This window comes from Salmo salar, chromosome 12 (genome assembly GCF_965601325.2).
Source record: "Salmo salar chromosome 12, fSalSal1, whole genome shotgun sequence".
NCBI lineage: Eukaryota > Metazoa > Chordata > Actinopteri > Salmoniformes > Salmonidae > Salmo > Salmo salar.
In genome coordinates, this window is record NC_138302.1 from 98,498,852 (window position 1) to 98,519,651 (window position 20,800).

The 20,800-nt window shown below is 41.2% G+C and overlaps 3 protein-coding genes and 1 pseudogene across 5 annotated transcripts; 2 read left to right on the top strand and 2 right to left on the bottom strand.

The window, feature by feature from the left end:
• Positions 1-631: 631 nt before the first annotated feature.
• On the bottom strand, positions 632-5,534 carry LOC106566188 (deoxyribonuclease-1). 2 transcript variants are annotated; one of them, XM_014134061.3, is made up of 10 exons: positions 5,358-5,534; positions 4,603-4,688; positions 4,384-4,478; positions 3,832-3,918; positions 3,391-3,503; positions 2,232-2,344; positions 1,689-1,846; positions 1,304-1,400; positions 1,041-1,153; positions 632-860 (listed from the first exon to the last, which is right to left on the bottom strand). In XM_014134061.3, exons 2-10 carry the CDS (start codon positions 4,681-4,683, stop codon positions 785-787), a joined length of 933 nt encoding a protein of 310 aa, XP_013989536.3. In that variant the 5' UTR covers positions 4,684-4,688; positions 5,358-5,534; the 3' UTR covers positions 632-784. The 2 variants fall into 2 exon arrangements, with proteins under 2 accessions (XP_013989536.3, XP_082815633.1); XM_082959507.1 differs by lacking the exon at positions 632-860 and having other exon boundaries at positions 912-1,153.
• A 5,170-nt stretch (positions 5,535-10,704) lies between these two features.
• Positions 10,705-16,140, top strand: LOC106566199 (deoxyribonuclease gamma-like; annotated as a pseudogene).
• A 792-nt stretch (positions 16,141-16,932) lies between these two features.
• Positions 16,933-18,430, bottom strand: LOC106566187 (translation machinery-associated protein 7). The gene is made up of 4 exons (XM_014134060.3): positions 18,298-18,430; positions 17,777-17,832; positions 17,540-17,627; positions 16,933-17,129 (listed from the first exon to the last, which is right to left on the bottom strand). Exons 1-4 carry the CDS (start codon positions 18,311-18,313, stop codon positions 17,095-17,097), a joined length of 195 nt encoding a protein of 64 aa, XP_013989535.1. The 5' UTR covers positions 18,314-18,430; the 3' UTR covers positions 16,933-17,094.
• Positions 18,413-20,749, top strand: LOC106566185 (mitochondrial potassium channel). Of its 2 annotated transcripts, XM_014134058.2 has the most exons (4): positions 18,413-18,502; positions 18,862-19,263; positions 19,431-19,595; positions 19,695-20,749. In XM_014134058.2, the coding sequence occupies exons 2-4, from the start codon at positions 18,922-18,924 to the stop codon at positions 20,505-20,507; spliced, it is 1,320 nt and encodes a 439-aa protein (XP_013989533.2). In that variant the 5' UTR covers positions 18,413-18,502; positions 18,862-18,921; the 3' UTR covers positions 20,508-20,749. The 2 variants fall into 2 exon arrangements, with proteins under 2 accessions (XP_013989533.2, XP_045547917.1); XM_045691961.2 differs by lacking the exon at positions 18,413-18,502 and having other exon boundaries at positions 18,515-19,263.
• Positions 20,750-20,800: the final 51 nt, after the last annotated feature.

Below are 20,800 nucleotides of genomic sequence, written 5' to 3' on the forward strand. Positions count from 1 at the left end.
CTCTTTAGTGTCCTAAGTTTTCATAACTGTGACCTTAATTGCCTACCATCTGTAAGCTGTTAGTGTCTTAACGACCGTTCCACAGGTGCATGTTCATTCATTGTTTATGGTTCATTGAATAAGCATGGGAAACAGTATTTAAACCCTTTACAATGAAGATCTGTGAAGTTATTTGGATTTTTATGAATTATCTTTGAAAGACAGGGTCCTGAAAAAGGAGACGTTTCTTCTTTTGCTGAGTTTATATCTCATTATTCAAGATATTAGAGCAGTAACCAGTCTGCCACCACACCCAGATTGTCTTTCTGAGCTGAGTGTGTAAACAGGTCCATCCTTTGCGGACCGGACCACAATTTCGTGGTAACTCCTGGGAGAAACGGTGTCATCTCTTTCCATCCTGCTGTACAGTGTCTGCTCTCTCCATCCTGCTGTACAGTGTCTGCTGTAGTACAGTACACTATATGCAGCACTGTCAACCACCAGAAGTGTGGTTAGAATACACTCACAAACCGTTTTAAGCCCTATAGCTGCAGTAGTTTCACACTGTGTTGTTAGCCAGTTTATATTTTTTGTGTGACCTATTTCTATGTTGAAAATATATTTTCTAATGAAGATAAACAGACAACTTGGATTGGTTTACTTAGGAAATGTTTATCGTAAAATATTTCCTGCATAGAATATTGCATGTAGGTCTTTATTAAATGAAGCACTTGAAACATTTGAAACAGAAACAGATTTATGGAGTTAGAATATAATTATTTATATAAATCATGTTTTGTTATTTCTAGGCTTGTTCGGACTTCCCTATTTTTCTCTTTCTTCTCACGGGTATTTTCTTCTTCCGTGGTATTGGGTTTACATTTTACATTTTTTTACATTTTAGTCATTTAGCAGACGCTCTTATCCAGAGCGACTTACAGTAGTGAATGCATACATTTCATACATTTTTTTTTTTTTTCTGTGCTGGTCCCCCGTGGGAATCGAACCCACAACCCTGGTGTTGCAAACACCATGCTCTACCAACTGAGCTACAGGGAAGGCTGGGAGACTCTACTTCCTCTTCCTCTATCTCTTTTTCCTCTTTCTTCTGTGGTACAGTTTCAGCCGTCGTCAGCTCCACCTCTACAGGGTAGTGGTCACTGATACTCAAAGCCTGCATCATTTGAGGGAGTGAAATATTTATGGAGTAAGGGATTACCCTAAAAACACTAACAAAAATAAATAAACTCAACGGAGAATCTCAATTGAAAATGATTTAGTCCAAGATGGAAAACAGATGGCTGAAAGATGAAATATGACGTACCATAGCTTTAGATAAGCGAAAGGCTTTGTGGAAGTTGAAGGGCTTGGCTGAGTTGGGGACCATCGCATTCAACATGTCATCCCCGTACATCACAATCCTGATAGGACGCAAAGGAAACAAAAATATTCCACAATGGCTAAAGAAATGACATGATGATATGTGTCTTCAGAGGTCCTGTTTGCAATATTGAACATATATATTTATAAAACTTTGCTTAACAGTTAACCATTTCCATTAATTTCATAGGGTTCTTTTGGACATTTTTGAGAAAGGATTATGAGAAATTGAGAAAGGACTATATTATACCATATTTGATGTATTTGATCCAATTCATAACCTTTTTGTCGTACACCATGAGTCTATAGCCTATTTGGAGTAGGTCTACCTGTCGTAGGTGTGGTCGTTGCTTGTGTTGGCTGTGGTGTCCACATCATCTCCAATCACCCAGTGGAACTTCTCGTCACTACGGATACGGATATTTGTCATGTCTCCCTTGGTGACATAACTTCCGTCCGCATTGAAATCGCCCAGGATCATGATGTGCTGCCAGAGACACAAACAGTGATACCACACTAAAGTATTTCTATGAAGAAAAAAAAAATGTTTTTTTAATAATAAAAATGTAAAAAGGAAAATAATAAAGAATATACAAAGAAATAAAAAAATGTATATATATTTTTAAATTACTTCTATATTCTCTTGATTTTAAGTAAGCTGTGACTTATACTGTTTGATTAAGAAAACCCTTAATTAAGGTATAATATATGGCTAATAAGACACAATAAATACCTTGTTAGCTACTTATATACACACTTATACACTACAAATTAGTGGCAACTATTTGCACTTTAAAATAAAGTGTCAGTGAACCTTAACTTTCAAAATAGGAAGTGTGTGTACCCAGGTGAGCATTAGTGAGTAAACCTACATCAGTCTTCCATTTCTTCTTCACTACTTTGACGACGTCGTACAGCTTATCCAATTCCTTCACAGAGTCTTCAGGCTTGGTGTGCACCGGGATCAACACGAGGTCTTTCAGCACTATAGGATATAAAGCAATCGTGTCGTATCCTGAGAGGAATTGTTCTAGGACCCAACCCCAGGTCTACTGTGAACAGTCTGGAGTAGGTACCATAGTAGGGGTAAGGAGTTATTAAAAATATCTGCCAGAGTTACATGTGTTGGGTTCTAATTCTCAGAGTAATAAACTCAACAGACATTATGAAAGCTTAACCAAGTTTATTCTTCCCAGAGGATCAATACAGCTGCATTGGACAAAACATGTTTCCACCAACACAGTATATATACTCCAGTTTAGATGCACTCCTCCGTCTCTCCAACCCTTTAGATCTGTTATGGTTCGACAGGAAGTGATGGGGTAATAAACCATTCCTTCTCCCTTAAGGTGACCTGACCTGACCTCAACCCCCTTGACGCCTAATCCAAAGCTCTCCACCTGTAGTATCCCCTATAGAAATCCTGTGACTTCCTCCCGTCCACTCAGCACATTCCAAAGCCATCTGGTTCCTACAGATAACCATTATCTTCTGATGTAAAAACCAGTCTCTATCACTCCTCAGATACTATAGTATTACCTCTGATGTATCATGTCTCTAGTATAACAATGTTCCAAGTTGAAGTCAGAACCCAGAATCTAACACATGCTATAACTAGGTCTCTGAGTTTTCCTTTATAAGGACACGTGGTCAGTAGGAACACAGGGCCCTAATAATAGGAACTAAAGAGGATAGATGGTAAATAAATGATAACGTATGTGAAGACATTACTATAACACTACCTGTATTGAGACAGGTGAAACAGGGTTCTCTAGTGAAGACATTACTATAACACTACCTGTATTGAGACAGGTGAAACAGGGTTCTCTAGCGAAGACATTACTATAACACTACCTGTATTGAGACAGGTGAAACAGGGTTCTCTAGTGAAGACATTACTATAACACTACCTGTATTGAGACAGGTGAAGCGGAGGATGTAGGGCTCTCTAGTGGAGACATTACTATAACACTACCTGTATTGAGACAGGTGAAACAGGGTTCTCTAGTGAAGACATTACTATAACACTACCTGTATTGAGACAGGTGAAGCGGAGGATGTAGGGCTCTCTAGCGAAGGCGTCCTCATCTCCCACCTTGTTGTCCTTATACTGATAGCTGTGAGTCAGCTTCACATGGTCCTGTCTGGCATCAACAATACATGAGGCATCTGTCATCTTACAGCTTATCACGTTCATCTACAGGGCCCGTATTCATAAAGTGTCCCTGAGTAGGAATGCTGATCTAGGATCAGGTCCTCTTTGCTGTTTATGTACACGTGTTCATTATTATCTAAAAATGACCAGTTCATTTCAGATCTTAGATAAGCCTCAATGTAAGTGAAATCGTAGTCTACTTCTCATCCTCCCACGTTCTCATTTACAGCAACGACCTGGGGAATAGTTACAGGGGAGAGGAGGGGAAGATGAATGAGCCAATTGTAAGCTTGTCTAACAACACATTGTGTCAGTACCTGTAGAGGAAGACAAACTGTTCCTTGTAGGTGTCGCGCCCCAGTCTGGGACTCTTCACCATGGTGTAAGGATGCTTCTTATTGGCCCTGCCAAAAGGATATAACACATATTATAAACTGAGTGGTTCCAACCCTGAATGCTGATTGGCAGACAGCCACAATATATCAGACCGTATATTACTGGTATGACAAAGCATTTATTTTTACTGCTCTAATTACATTGGTAACCAGTTTATAATAGCAATAAGTCACCTTGGGGGTTTGTGATATATGGCCAATATATCACGGCTAAGGGCTGTATCCAGGCACTCTGCATTGCGTGGTGCATAAGAACAACCCTTAGCCGTGGTATATTGGCCATATATCACACCCTCTTGTGCCTTATTGCTTAAATGCCTTTTTCTTCAGTGGCATAGGTTACAACAGAAAGGTATTAATCACTGTATTATATAGCTGTGGATATATGACATGTATACAGGAGAATTGCTAGGGATCCAGGTATTATTGTATGTTTTAGAACAGAGATTAAGAAAATACTTTGTGGTAGCACACCTTGTGTCATTCAGCTCTTTAAGGAACATTGCCATGGCCTTGCCAGTCCTATCAACCACTTCTAGAATCAACAAGACACTGTAGCGAGACACAATCTGCCCATATGGAATAGAATAGAATGGAATGAATTAAATAGAATAGAATGACAGACTCATTGTTGAGTAATAAGTATGAAAAGAGAATGTGAATGTATTTCCAGAACAATGAGAGAATAATCACCTTGATGAGATATTTCAGGACGTTCTTATCATTCACTTTGCTTGTGCCCAATCTTCTGACATTGAAGGACGCCACCTTCATGATTGCTTTGGGTAATAGAGCAGTTATTATACATCTTAGTAGTTTGGTATAGATCTCTTGTCTATAAACTGTCTGTATATGTCAGTCAAGATGATTTGTAAAAAAAAACCCAGATATTTCACACAAAACAATTCTTTAAAAATGATTTTATTAGTGCAGTATATGTTTCCATTCTTTTACCATACAAAAATAGTTTAGTCTTCCTGATGTTTTATGGTAGAAATGATCTGTTAGAAATGATTTGCTATTATAGTCGCCACAAAGTGTTCATCAGAGTCCGGTTCGGTCCTGGTTATTTAATTCAGCTTTAAATTGTCAATAGATATCAGACCAAAAGGCTTTAAAGACAGAAAGGAGAACACTAGCCTTGCAGACTGTCTGACCTCAAGAAGAGCGGAAGCCTCAAAACATCTGACATATGCATACAGTTGCTTCCTGTGCAGTCTCACAGCAGTTTTTCACACGAAGAACATCAAATATTATGCAAATATTATGCAAATTAGGCACATTTCTTTTGCTCTGTTTTTTTTTTTTTTGGTACAAAATAATGACATTGCAAACAATTTTCTATGACATTTACTCAAAGAAGATTATTGAATAAGGTTGATTGATAATAGTTCCATATTTAGTCTATTTGAACCGTATATAACTTTTTCATTATTCAAATTCATTACCGTGTTATGATGATGTACCCAGGAGCCGAAGGATGCTCTGATGCTTTTAGTAAACCTGCAGAAATCCGCTTCAGAGAGAACGTTGTATGGCCTGAACTGCACTATATAACCCTCTCTCTCCCTGTATACCTGGGTTGTGACTAAAGCTTTATAACATATCACTTCCTGTATCTGAAGAACAGTTTGTGGCATGGAAGTTATGTGTTTGCATATTTTCTTCCCATTTCCTTATCACAGTGACATTTGTGTCACTTGACACCGTGCTGTCTGATTCACTCAGGCAGGCCACTTTCTTCCTAACCGCTTGGTTGTGAAATATGTAAATATATGACTTAGTTACTTCGAGACCAGGTTCTCTATAGTGCATCGAAAACGTATTTCAGATAGTGACCATGTTATTATTGGATCTAGAGTTACCTATAGTGTTGGGAACCTGTCATCTGGTACCAGTGTATCCAGGGCCCCTATTTTTATTATTTATTAAGGAGTGGGGCAGCCCCCCCCCCCCCCCCCCCCCCCCCCCCCCCCCGGTGTCGCTTATTCAGCCGACAGAAACTTTCAACCGGTTCTACCCGTTAAACGAGTCGGAGTCAGAGGCCGAGCCTTCTCTGGTCTCTACTCCTCCCTTTACGGGTCTGAGACGCCGAAGCCTCTCACCATTAGCTCTGACAAATGTAAAACCCTAGTCATTGGCGACTCCATTACCCGCAGTATTAGACTTAAAACAAATCATCCAGCGATCATACACTGTTTACCAGGGGGCAGGGCTACCGACGTTAAGGCTAATCTAAAGACGGTGCTGGCTAAAGCTAAAACTGGCGAGTGTAGAGAGTATAGGGATATTGTTATCCACGTCGGCACCAACGATGTTAGGATGAAACAGTCAGAGGTCACCAAGCGCAACATAGCTTCAGCGTGTAAATCAGATAGAAAGATGTGTCGGCATCGAGTAATTGTCTCTGGCCCCCTCCCAGTTAGGGGGAGTGATGAGCTCTACAGCAGAGAGTCTCTGGCCCCCTCCCAGTTAGGGGGAGTGATGAGCTCTACAGCAGAGAGTCTCTGGCCCCCTCCCAGTTAGGGGGAGTGATGAGCTCTACAGCAGAGTCTCTGGCCCCCTCCCAGTTAGGGGGAGTGATGAGCTCTACAGCAGAGAGTCTCTGGCCCCCTCCCAGTTAGGGGGAGTGATGAGCTCTACAGCAGAGAGTCTTTGGCCCCCTCCCAGATAGGGGGAGTGATGAGCTCTACAGCTGAGAGTCTCTGGCCCCCTCCCAGTTAGGGGGTGTGATGAGCTCTACAGCAGAGAGTCTCTGGCCCCCTCCCAGTTAGGGGGAGTGATGAGCTCTACAGCAGAGAGTCTCTGGCCCCCTCCCAGTTAGGGGGAGTGATGAGCTCTACAGCAGAGAGTCTCTGGCCCCCTCCCAGTTAGGGGGAGTGATGAGCTCTACAGCAGAGTCTCTGGCCCCCTCCCAGTTAGGGGGAGTGATGAGCTCTACAGCAGAGTCTCTGGCCCCCTCCCAGTTAGGGGGAGTGATGAGCTCTACAGCAGAGAGTCTCTGGCCCCCTCCCAGTTAGGGGGAGTGATGAGCTCTACAGCAGAGTCTCACAACTCAATCGCTGGTTGAAAACGGTTTTCTGCCCCTCCCAAAAGATAGCATTTGTAGATAATTGGCCCTCTTTCTGGGACTCACCCACAAACAGGACCAAGCCTGGCCTGTTGAGGAGTGACGGACTCCATCCTAGCTGGAGGGGTGCTCTCATCTTATCACGAACATAGACAGGGCTCTAACTCCTCTAGCTCCACAATGAGATAGGGTGCAGGCCAGGCAGCAGGCTGTTAGCCAGCCTGCCAGCTTAGTGGAGTCTGCCACTAGTACAGTCAGTGTAGTCAGCTCAGCTATCCCCATTGAGACCGTGTCTGTGCCTTGATCTAGGTTGGGCAAAACTAAACATGGCGGTGTTCGCCTTAGCAATCTCACTAGTATAAAGACCTCCTCCATTCCTGCCATTATTGAAAGAGATTGTGATACCTCACATCTCAAAATAGGGCTACTTAATGTTAGATCCCTCACTTCAAAGGCAGTTATAGTCAATGAACTAATCACTGATCATAATCTTGATGTGATTGGCCTGACTGAAACATGGCTTAAGCCTGATGAATTTACTGTGTTAAATGAGGCCTCACCTCCTGGTTACACTAGTGACCATATCCCCCGTGCATCCCGCAAAGATGGAGGTGTTGCTAACATTTACGATAGCAAATTTCAATTTACAACCCCCGACGTTTTCATCTATTGAGCTTCTAGTCATGAAATCTATGCAGCCTACTCAATCACTTTTTATAGCTACTGTTTACAGGCCTCCTGGGCCATATGCAGCGTTCCTCACTGAGTTCCCTGAATTCCTATCGGACGTTGTAGTCATAGCAGATAATATTCTAGTTTTTGGTGACTTTAATATTCACATGGAAAAGTCCACCAACCCACTCCAAAAGGCTTTCGGAGCCATCATCGACTCAGTGGGTTTTCTCCAACATGTCTCCGGACCTACTCACTGCCACAGTCATACTCTGGACCTAGTTTTGTCCCGTGGAATAAATGTTGTGGATCTTAATGTTTTTCCTCATAATCCTGGACTATCGGACCACCATTTTATTACGTTTGCAATCACAACAAATAATCTGCTCAGACCCCAACCAAGGAGCATTAAAAGTCGTGCTATAAATTCTCAGACAACCCAAAGATTCCTTGATGCCCTTCCAGACTCCCTCTGCCTACCCAAGGACGTCAGAGTACAAAAATCAGTTAACCACCTGACTGAGGAACTCAATTTAACCTTGCGCAATACCCTAGATGCAGTTGCACCCCTAAAAAATAAAAACATTTGTCATCAGAAACTAGCTCCCTGGTATACAGAAAATACACGAGCTCTGAAGCAAGCTTCCAGAAAATTGGAAAGGAAATGACGCCACACCAAACTGGAAGTCTTCCGACTAGCTTGGAAAGACAGTACCGTGCAGTATCGAAGAGCCCTCACTGCTGCTCGATCATTATATTTTTCCAACCTAATTGAGGAAAATAAGAACAATCCAACATTTATTTTGATACTGTTGCAAAGCTAACTAAAAAGCAGCATTCCCCAAGAGAGGATGGCTCTCACTTCAGCAGTAATAAATTCATGAACTTCTTTGAGGAAAAGATCATGATCATTAGAAAGCAAATGATGGACTCCTCTTTAAATCTGCGTATTCCTCCACAGCTCAGTTGTCCTAGTAGACTGAGGCTGCTAGAATCCTGACTAGAACATAAACATTTGATCATATTATTCCAGTGCTAGCCTCCCTACACTGGCTTCCTGTTAAGGCTAGGGCTGATTTCAAGGTTTTACAGCTAACCTACAAAGCATTACATGGGCTTGCTCCTACCTATCTTTCCGATTTGGTCCTGCCCTACATACCTACACGTACGCTACGGTCACAAGACGCAGGCCTCCTAATTGTCCCTAGAATTTCTAAGCAAACAGCTGGAGGCAGGGCTTTCTCCTATAGAGCTCCATTTTTATGGAGTAGTCTGCCTACCCATGTGAGAGACGCAGACTCAGTCTCAACCTTTAAGTCTTTATTGAAGACTCATCTCTTCAGTAGGTCCTATGATTAAGTATAGTCTGGCCCAGGAGTGTGAAGGTGAACGGAAAGGCTGGAGCAACGAACCGCCCTTGCTGTCTCTGCCTGGCCAGTTCCCCTCTCTCCACTGGGATTCTCTGCCTCTAACCCTATTACAGGGGCTGAGTCACTGGCTTACTGGTGCTCTTCCATGCCGTCCCTAGGAGGGGTGCGTCACTTGAGTGGGTTGAGTCACTGACGTGGTCTTCCTGTCTGGGTTGGCGCCCCCCCCCCTTGGGTTGTGCCGTGGCGGAGATCTTTGTGGGCTATACTCGGCCTTGTCTTAGGACGGTAAGTTGGTGGTTGGAGACATCCCTCTAGTGGTGTGGGGGCTGTGCTTTGGCAAAGTGGGTGGGGTTATATCCTACCTGTTTGGCCCTGTCCGGGGGTTTCATCGGACGGGGCCACAGTGTCTCCTGACCCCTCCTGTCTCAGCCTCCAGTATTTATGCTGCAGTAGTTTATGTGTCGGGGGGCTAGGGTCAGTCTGTTATATCTGGAGTATTTCTCCTGTCTTATCCGGTGTCCTGTGTGAATTTAAGTATGCTCTCTCTAATTCTCTCTCTCTCTCTCTCTCTCTCTCTCTCTCTCTCTCTCAGAGGACCTGAGCACTAGGACCATGCCTCAGGACTACCTGGCATGATGACTCCTTGTTGACCCCATTCCACCTGCTGCTGCTCTAGAAACCCAGCCTAAAATCCCAGACAGCAAGCAATGCAGGTGTAGAAGCATGGTGGCTAGGAAAAACTCCCTAGAAAGGCCAGAACCTAGGAAGAAACCTAGATAGGAACCAGGCTATGAGGGGTGGCCAGTCCTCTTCTGGCTGTGCCGGGTGGAGATTGTAACAGAACATGGCCAAGATGTTCAAATGTCCATAGATGACCAGCAGGGTCAAATAATAATAATCATAGTAGTTGTCGAGGGTGCAACAGGTCAGCACCTCAGGAGTAAATGTCAGTTGGCTTTTCATAGCCGATCATTCAGAGTATCTCTACCACTCTTGCTGTCTCTCCAGACCGATGCTGACAGGAGAAATGAAGCCAAACTTTAATATATAGGCTAAACGCCAGTCATGTTTAACAAATATAATGTAGGTTGTATAATTAATATTAACATTGAAAGGCTTGATTCTGTCGTACTCAAGGCACCTCTCATTGAGTAACTCAAGGTGAAGGCCGACCGGGATACTGCATCCTGCCATTAGCAACTATATTATCCTTATAACGTCTTCTGTGTGGGATATTAAAATAATCACTTCAAGGACATACATCTGGTTTATTAGAAGCAATACATCTGGTTTATTAGAAGCAATACATCTGGTTTATTAGAAGCAATACATCTGGTTTATTAGAAGCAATACATCTGGTTTATTAGAAGCAATACATCTGGTTTATTAGAAGCAATACATCTGGTTTATTAGAAGCAATTACTCCGCAATGCAGAGTGCCTGGATACAGCCCTTTGCTGTGGTATATTTGCCATGTACCACAAACCCCCTAGGTGACTTATTGCTATTATAAACTGGTTACCAACGTAATTAGAGCAGTAAAAATAAATGCTTTGTCATACCAGTGATATACGGTCTGATATATCGCGGCTGTCTGCCAATCAGCATTCAGGGTTGGAACCACCCAGTTTATAATATGTGTTAAATCCTTTTGGCAGGGCCAATAAGAAGCATCCTTACACCATGGTGGAGAGTTCCAGACTGGGGCGCGACACCTACAAGGAACAGTTTGTCTTCCTCTACAGGTACTGACACAATGTGTTGTTAGACAACTTAATCAGATTTCACTTACATTGAGGCTTATCTAATTTGGGGGGGTTTACACAAAGATCTCAATTTTTCCACACACTATAATGAGGGATCCTGTTTTCTGCTAACAATGCCTGCAGTACCGCGGTCGGCCTTAACTTCCATGGCTTCAATGAGAGGAGGCAGACGTTTTGAGCAGGCTAATGTCCTGTTCACATGCTAGTTGGAACTCAGAATTTTCAGAGTTGCTAACTGGTTGAAATCGGCACGTGTATAGCTACAACCAGCACGTGAACAAGGCCTAAGATTGAACTATTTGACAATCATTCCGTGCAACTGAAATTAGGTATTTCCTCATTTTCCAGAGATAATCTACCGTGGCAATTTATTCTACACATAATATTCATATAAAGCTTGAGTTGGTGAGTATAGTTCAGTACAGGAAAGTAGAGTATAGTTCAGTACAGGAAAGTAGAGTATAGTTCAGTACAGTAGATTATAGTTCAGTACAGTAGATTATAGTTCAGTACAGTAGAGTATGGTTCAGTACAGGAAAGTAGAGTATAGTTCAGTACAGGAAAGTAGAGTATAGTTCAGTACAGTAGAGTATAGTTCAATACAGTAGAGTACAATTCGGTACAGGAAAGTAGAGTATGGTGCAGTACAGTAGAGTATAGTTCAGCACAGGAAAGTATAGTATAGTTCAGTAGAGTATAGTTCAGTACAGTAGAGTATAGTTCAGTAGAGTATAGTTCAGTACAGTAGAGTACAGTTCAGTACAGGAAAGTAGAGTATAGTTCAGTAGAGTATAGTTCAGTACAGGAAAGTAGAGTATAGTTCAGTAGAGTATAGTTCAGTACAAGAAAATAGAGTATAGTTCGGTACAGGAAAGTAGATTATAGTTCAGTACAGTAGAGTATAGTTCAGTGCAGGAAAGTAGAGTATAGTTCAGCAGAGTATAGTTTAGAATGGTAGAGTATAGTTCATAGAGTATAGTTCAGTACAGTAGAGTATAGTCCAGTACAGTATAGTCCAGTACAGGAAAGGAGAGTATAGTTCAGTACAGTAGAGTATAGTTCAGTACAGTAGACTATAGTTCAGTAGAGTATAGTTCAGCATAGTATAGTTCAGTACGGTAGAGTATAGTTCAGTACAGTAGAGTATAGTTCAGTACAGTAGAGTATAGTTCAGCACAGCAGAGTATAGTTCAGCAGAGTATAGTTTAGAATGGTAGAGTATAGTTCATAGAGTATAGTTCAGTACAGTAGAGTATAGCTCGGTACAGTAGAGTATAGTTCGGTACAGGAAAGTAGAGTATAGTTCAGTACAGTAGAGTATAGTTCAATACAGTAGAGTATAGTTCAGTACAGGAAAGTAGAGTATAGTTCAGTACAGTAGAGTATAGTTCAGTACAGTAGAGTATAGTTCAATACAGTAGAGTATAGTTCAGTACAGGAAAGTAGAGTATAGTTCAGCAGAGTATAGGTTAGAATGGTAGAGTATAGTTCATAGAGTATAGTTCAGTACAGTAGAGTATAGTTCAATACAGTAGAGTATAGTTCAGTACAGGAAAGCAGAGTATAGTTCAGTACAGTATTGCTCAGTACTGAGTATTGTTCGGTAGAATAGAGTATTGTTCAGTAGAGTATAGTTCGGTGGAGTATAGTTCAGTACAGCAGAGTATAGTTCAGTACAGGAAAATAGAGTTTAGTTACATACTGTATAGTTCAGTAAAGTACTCAACTGAACTATACTGTACAGAACTATACTCTGCTATACTGAACTATACTCTGCTATACAGAACTATACTCTGCTATACAGAACTATACTCTACTTTCCTGTACTGTACTATACTCTACTGTACTGAACTATACTCTACTGAACAATATTCTACTGTACATAATTATAATCTGCTGTACAGAACTATACTCTGCTGTAGGCTACTGTACTGCACTGAACCACATACTCTATTGTACTGAACCATACTGTACTGTACTGAACCATACTCTACTGTACTGTACTGAACCATAACTCTACTGTATTTTACTGAACCATACTCTACTGTACTGTACTGAACTGTACTGAACCATACTCCACTTTACTGTACTGAACCATACTCTACTGTATTTTACTGAACCATACTGTACTGTACTGTACTGAACTGTACTGAACCATACTCCACTTTACTGTACTGAACCATACTCTACTGTATTGTACTGAACCGCATACTCTATTGTACTGAACCATACTGTACTGTACTGTACTGTACTGAACCATACTCTACTGTATTGTACTGTACTGAACCATACTGTACTGTACTGTACTGTACTGAACCATACTGTACTGAACAATACTGTACTGAACCGTACTGTACTGAACCATACTGTACTGAACCATACTGTACTGAACCATACTCTACTGTACTGTACCATACTGTACTGAACCATACTCTACTGTACTCTACTGAACCATACTGTACTGTACTGAACCATACTCTACTCTACTGAACCATACTCTACTCTACTGAACCATACTCTACTGTACTGAACCACACTCTACTGTACTGAACCATACTCTACTGTACTGTACTGAACCATACTGTACCGTATTGAACCATACTCTACTGTACTGAACCATACTCTACTGTACTGAACCACACTCTACTGTACTGTACTGAACCATACTCTACTGTACTGAACCACACTCTACTGTACTGTACTGAACCATACTCTACTACTGTACTGAACCATACTCTACTAAACCATACTCTACTGTACTGAACCACACTCTACTACTGTACTGAACCATACTCTACTGTACTGAACCATACTGTACCGTATTGAACCATACTCTACTGTACTGAACCATACTCTACTGTACTGTACTGAACCATACTCTACTGTACTGAACCATACTCTACTGTACTGTACTGTAACATACTGTACTGTACTGATCCATAGTGTGCTGTACTGTACTGAACCATACTGTACTGTACTGAACCATACTCTACTGTACTGAACCACACTCTACTGTACTGTACTGAACCATACTCTACTGTACTGAACCATACTCTACTCTACTCTACTGTACTGAACCATACTCTACTCAAGTTTACTGTACTTGAGTTTCTTATAATTCACTGGGTCTTTGTTCTTACAATAAATGTTTTGTATTAATTACCAGCCTTGCTATTTTCAATGTTGCTGATATTTAATTGGGTCAAGGTGTACAGAACGTAAACGCAGCTGTCTGGTATCTAACTTATTTCTGTGGGTTTTTAGTTGCAGGAAAGTTAACTTTCCTTTTTTAACTCTAACTTGCAGGTGCATGTTTAGGGATCCCGAGTGGCGCAGCGGTCTAAGGCACTGCATCTCAGTGCTTGAGGCGTCACTACAGACACCCTGGTTTGAATCCAGGCTGTATCACAACCGGCCGTGATTGGGAGTCACACAGGGTGGCGCACAATTGGCCCAGCATTGTCTGAGTTTGGCCAGTGTAGGCTGTCATTGTAAATAAGAATTTGTTCTTTTAACTGACTTGCCTGGTTAAATAAAGTAATCTCCAGTTATAAGTGTTTTAAGAATTACAGCCCTAACCTGCAACTGTCCATTAAGCTCTGACTGTTGGTTGCATTTGACCCAAGTAGGCTGGCTATTCAACTTGTTTCAGTTTAGGTATTGACTTCCTTTCTATGGAATCCTTGCTTGTTTGATCAACTACTAGTTCATGATGGTTTTACATGAATGTTGATTATTATTTTTATCCAGCAGCAGTCATGAAGGTTTCATCTTTCAATGTCCAGAAATTTGTGAAGGGCAAGATTTCAGACCCACAGAGCCTTGCTATCCTTGTTAAGGTATAGTATGATTGTATACCTGATCTTTCATTTTTATTTTATTTTTTATTTCGCCTTTATTTAACAAGGTAGGCCAGTTGAGAACAAGTTCTAATTTACAACTACGACCTGGTCAAGATAAAGCAAAGCAGTGCGACAAAAACAACAACAGAGTTACACATAAACAAATCATAAAAATCTTATAATCTCCTTTAAGAAAAATTTGGCAAAAAAAAACGTTTCTGAAGGATTTAAATTAGTCAAGTGATTTCTCTCAAGGTGGGTAATTTCATAGTAGTGATTTGAATGATCGTATCAGGGTGCAGTAGCCGGATGTTTTTCCAGACCATGAGACACTATAAATATATAAATAAGGCCCCCTGTCAGGTCAGGAAAACTCCTGGCCCTACATGATAATAATGATTCATTTACAAGTGTGTCATCTGATCTTGTGTTCTTGTCCAAATAGGTCCAATAAGAAGCAACAGTACACTCTGAAAATCAGCACTCGTCTGGGAAGACAGATACAAGGAGCAGTGTATGTTTCTGTACAGGTACAATTCAAACCCATGGTCAACCTTACCCTCATGAACCTCTATCTGATGTCATACATATTTTACATTGTGATCTGATTCAATGCTATTAAATGTGTTGCATTGTTTGTTCTGAAAAGGGATGATTGGGTGGACTTGGTCGGCGCCTGGCAACGAGTACAACCAGGCTGAAGATGTGGATGCCTTCGCCAGGGATCCGTACATTCTCCTCTTTAAAATGTCTCAACACTGGTAAGGAGCACAGGAGCACTGGAATTTAGCGTGATCCATCCATATGCCATTTGATTTAGCAAATCATATGAAAGTGAATGGTAAACAGACAGGTGGAGATTAAAGCAGAGAATAAAATTCCATCCATAAACAGATGTAATATTGACTTCTCATCTCTTCCTGGGTTTCTCAGCGCTAGAGGACTTGGTACTGAACCCAGTACACACCAAGCCTGAGGACTCAAAAGAAGGAGCTGGATGAGCTTTATGATGTCTTCCTGGAAGTGAAAAATAAATGGAAGACTGATGTAAGTTCTGAGCTAAGCCATTGACAGAGCTGGTTTAGAAAGAGGACCTACATATGAGCCTTTGACAAGTAAAATACAAAACCAGCCACATCTTGATTTCAAGATAACTCTATGTGTGAGAATAACATTGATTTATGAACAAACTGCTCTCATAAAAACACTATCCTCATTCTGGATGACAAGTAAATACATTTGTTGTGTAATGTTTCACTTGTACCAGAACTTTATGATCCTAGGTGACTTTAACGCAGACGGGTCCTACGTTTCTAACAAGGACATGAAAACATCTGCAGTGACACATGTCCACTGGATGATTAAAGATGACTGATACCACAGCAAACGAGAACACTTGACAGGTGGCTCACTGATTTATGAACATGTCTTAAAATGGACAATCACCTATGGAGATAACGTGCACATCTTTTTATTGTTAAAATGTCTTAAGGTATAATAAAACACATTTACTTGTGTAATATGACTGCTGACTTGTTCTGATCCACAGATTACATGCTTTACACCATCGTGCCAAACGATTCTACTTTCAGAAGGTATATGTGCTTTCTAAAGAAGATGGAAGTATGCACATTAGACAATACAAGCCAAGTTTAATCCTGGTAGATGGCTTGATTAACAATATTATAAACTATATGAAATTAAACACTTTAGTAGCCTACATTTACAATCTGTCTACACTAGAAATACATGTAAAAGGTGAACCCTCTGACTTACGTCTCCACATCTACCATGTTTTATCCGGCCCCTGAAGGTGAGTGAACATTACCCTGTTGAGGTACAGCTGAAAGGACTGACACCAACTAAATACAGTAAGCAGCATCATAGCGCTTTATTTTGAATCTCCCAAACTTTCCTCTTATGGAAAATCGTCAAAACGGGGTAAACAAGCAACATATTCTACACACATTCAAAAATCCAGTGTCGAAATATGAACAATAAAATGAATTGTAGATAAAACTAATTTTCTGGAACTGGGAAACAGAACCCTCTACATGGACAAAATTGGACTGTATGAAGAGAATTTAGGGAACTGAAGAGAGAACCTCAATGAGAGAAGCTGAATTTACAGATACAGGTGCTGAAGCTGCAGGTGGCCAAGCTTGGAAGAAGTGAAACTGTTTACATTTGACCATAATACTAGCCAGTTGTGCTGCACATCATGTTGGTATGTGTAGTGTAGCTACTGATCTAATGCTGATGTGTTTCCTGACCGTAGCTCAATGATTACAGAGGAGTGTAAATACAGCAGTAGTTACAAGACTTTATTAGTTCAGAACTTTTTCCTTTACAAGAACACATTGGATATTATTTTTTTAAAAGGGTCTTTGCATGTATTTTACAATGGACCCAAACAAGAAAAACAAATATGGGGGTTGGATTTGCCAGGGGCCTGCGATTCCAAATCACTTCTTTCCAGACTTCTTGATTCCTCCACCAGCTGAAAGAAAATGGAGAAGTTGAGAAAACCCATCTGAAATATGTATAACTTTTTCTAGAAAACTCATGTAGTGAGGCACTAATGTATAGACTCAAAGACATCTGTAGCAAGCAGAGTACATTGAATGGCAGGCAATAGCCAAAAAGTTAAAACACTGCCACCTGGTGTTATGAGAATCAACAGACCTATTCTCCTCTGTGCTACATCGTTATCCTCTGCAGTATAAAACAGTTAAACGCGGGCAAGGGTAAATAATACTCTATATATGTGGAGTCAGGGAATGGGTGGTTGGGTTGATTTGGGGGCAAATTGAAAGTCCACCCTTTAATTTATTTTGGGTATTGTTCGTTTTCTGATGAAACTGCTAGGAACCCTAATTAGATTCTTATTGTCAACAAAAACATTCTTACTCAAAGGTCCTTTTCCTGCTGCTTTCGTCTTCAATGCCTCCAAGGCTTTCTGGTCTTCTTTCTGCTTCTGTTTGAAGGCCATTTCATCCTGGATTTGACAAAGCAAATCTGCTCAGGATTACAATGGAAATACACTGGTCCATATTTTAATGTATTCGAATGTTCAAAGATCCTGAGCGTTCCCTCGGGAATGATAAAGGCTACACACAACATTGTGCCAACACCACAATGACTTACATCATCCATCTCCTTTGTCGCTTTCTTGGCAGCTTTTAAAGGCTTCTTCTTACCACCTGTAAGACAAGAACATCTTATTGAATTAATATGAATCAATACCGCATATGAGCATCACACAAAGCCCAGAAGGTAGCATGCTACGTAAGTAGCTAAACTTGATTAAGACATGTGGGAGAAATGTACACATTACACAGCTAGTTATCCATCTAGCATAACTGTGATGCATGTATTAGCAAGCAGATGTAAGAACAATCAACAATATATAAACATCTATGGTACATACGAATGCCATCTCTGTAAATAGATTGAACGTTCAAGCCTAAGTAGCATGGCCATGTCTTTACTTTGGCATGGCTTGCCAGGCGCAAGCTATTCCAGCTACATTGCAATGCACGAGTTGCTAGTTAGCTAGACTTCACAGTCGTAGTCGAAACTTTTCTTCTATCTAGTAGCGGCAATATTAAGTTAAACCTGAAAATAAATATCAAACTTTATGTCAAAAATGTAAATGTGTATCTCACCTTCTCTTCCGGACATATTTCAGACTTTTCAATAAAACAACTGAGCTAGCGTGTTAGCAGTTGCTTACTAATCCGCGCTGTTAGGACCTTACTTCCGCTTTAAACCGGATGTAGGATTTTTGTGATGCGCCTGATCATAAATGCACCTTTCACTTTCTGTAGCCAGCTGATAATTTGCCGAACAATCAACACTTAAAGACAACCGGTACGTGATTATATATTTTTTTTAGGTAAAAAGAAAAATCAGAGAGATTAATAGCTACGAGTAGAACATGATGTTAATTTAGGTTTGGGTTGCAAGTTGTCAAACTGTCAGCTAGCTAGCTAGGTAGCTGTACTCGCTAGCCCGTTCTCTATGGTAATTGATTGGGGGTCTCAGCCACTGCATCATGGATAACATCCAAAATGGCCATAGATTTTCAATGAAATGCATAAACATCAGCATTGTAGAGGTCAAATGAGCAGTGCTAAAAAATATTCATGAACATTCATTGATACATCAAACCCCAACAGCCCACCCATATACTGTACTTTGATACAGGGTTTGACTGTACGGTTTTACAGGTGGCAGCTCCAATGTCTTCTGCTGTAGTGTCATAGTGAATATAACCGTCTGGCTTCTCAATGAGGTACAGAGGGAAACCGCTCATACCATGGTGCCATGGAATATCATGTCTCTACCGTTTCCACATCCCTTGGACGGTCAGAGGGACTGTGTATTCCAGCAGGAGCTACAGCACACAACAACAGAAACCACCACAGTCAAAAGATGACCGAGTAGACAAACCTGCTGTGCCTATTCAGGAGCATGCCATAGCTACAATACAGAATCTGACTGACTTGGGGAAGCAGTGGGGACAGAAGTCTATGAGCACTGCCTCAAACACAGTTAACTACTGGTGGGAGAGGTACGAGGAGTTTGTCGGCCTGAATGAAGTCAGATATGCCCAGTCTAAAGTTACAGAGGTAAGACAATATGCAAGCCAGGTGTATTGAACTGGAGATTTTGATGCATTTTTCACTGTATCTATCTTGTATCTATCTTACTATCTCTTCATTGAGTTTTCCATGACCTGGCCAGGAGAAAACCCTAGTTTGTCCTGGGACCCAGAGTTTGGCATATTTTTCTTTAGGCAGAAAAGGCCTTCATGGTGGCCAGAGGGATGGTGCGTGAGGCCCATGGCAGCCTGGAGGTCCTACAGGTCCGGCTGAAGGAGGTGAGAGATCGACTGGATCGGGTCTCACGAGAGGAGGTCCATTACTTGGAGCTGGCCACGCTGGAGCACAAGTTGCTGCAGGTAACAACTGTCAACACAGAATAAAATGGAACATACACACATCTGTAGTGTTGCACTCTATTTAAAGAAGCAAACATTCTCACAATGTCTTGACCATAGGAGGAACGTCGAATGCGAACAGCCTACGAAAACGCAGAGGGGGCTGAAAGGGAGAAGTTTGCCTTATTCTCAGCGGGTGTACGTGAGAGCCACGAGAAAGAACGGACGCGGACGGAGCGTACCAAGAACTGGTCTGTGATAGGCTCTGTACTCGGTGCCTTCATAGGGGTCATGGGTTCTACCTATGTCAACAGGGTACGCCTACAGGAGCTGAAGACTTTACTACTAGAGGCCCAGAAAGGACCAGTCAACTTACAGGAGGCTATCAAAGTCCAGGCCAGTATACATAAGACACAACAAGAGGAGCTGAGAGGCCTTATAGACACCCTGAGGGCGACACTACAGCATAGAGCAGCTCAGGCTGAGAAAGATGTGAAGAAGCCAATGGCAGGTCCTGTTCCAGTTCCAGAACCCATCGTGGTTCCACCTCCACTCCAACCCTCTCCAAGTGCCTCTGAGACAGTTCTAAAAGAGATATTGCTCTATAGCCAGAAGGCACAGGTTCTTATAGAAGGTGTCCAGCCCCAGCTTGGGCAGCTAGACCAGGGTGTTGGGACGGTTCAATCGGAACTCAAGGACGTGAAGAATTTAATTGAGACGTATCATAGAGAAGAGAAGCCACCTGTAGTGATAAGTCAACAAGATTCACAGATGTTTGTATGTGAAACAGAGAGTGTTATGCAAGGACTTGACCAGACGGAGAAAAGACTTGAGGCTCAGATAAACCAGACTACCATGTACAACACTGTTCTGGCTTATGTTGCGCTTGCTTTCACTGTACCTGCACTGTATATTCTCTTTAGAGGTGTTTGACTAATGTTATGTACTGTAAAATAGTGTTATTAATCTAACCAGGTCCATCTTGATTTACAATGAAATAATTACAAATTAATATTTTGATTTTCTGTTCATGTCTTTTATACAGGGAAAATGAACCATGCACTGATGTGAAATCAATGACTGTATGAGAGTACTATAATTATGTTTAAATGTAATACATTATCAAATATGTTGAATTACACTACTCAATCTATTAAAATGTAATATGTCAAATATTTTATGTTTTGAATGTAGATTTGTTCTATAAATTAATCTGAAATAAATTG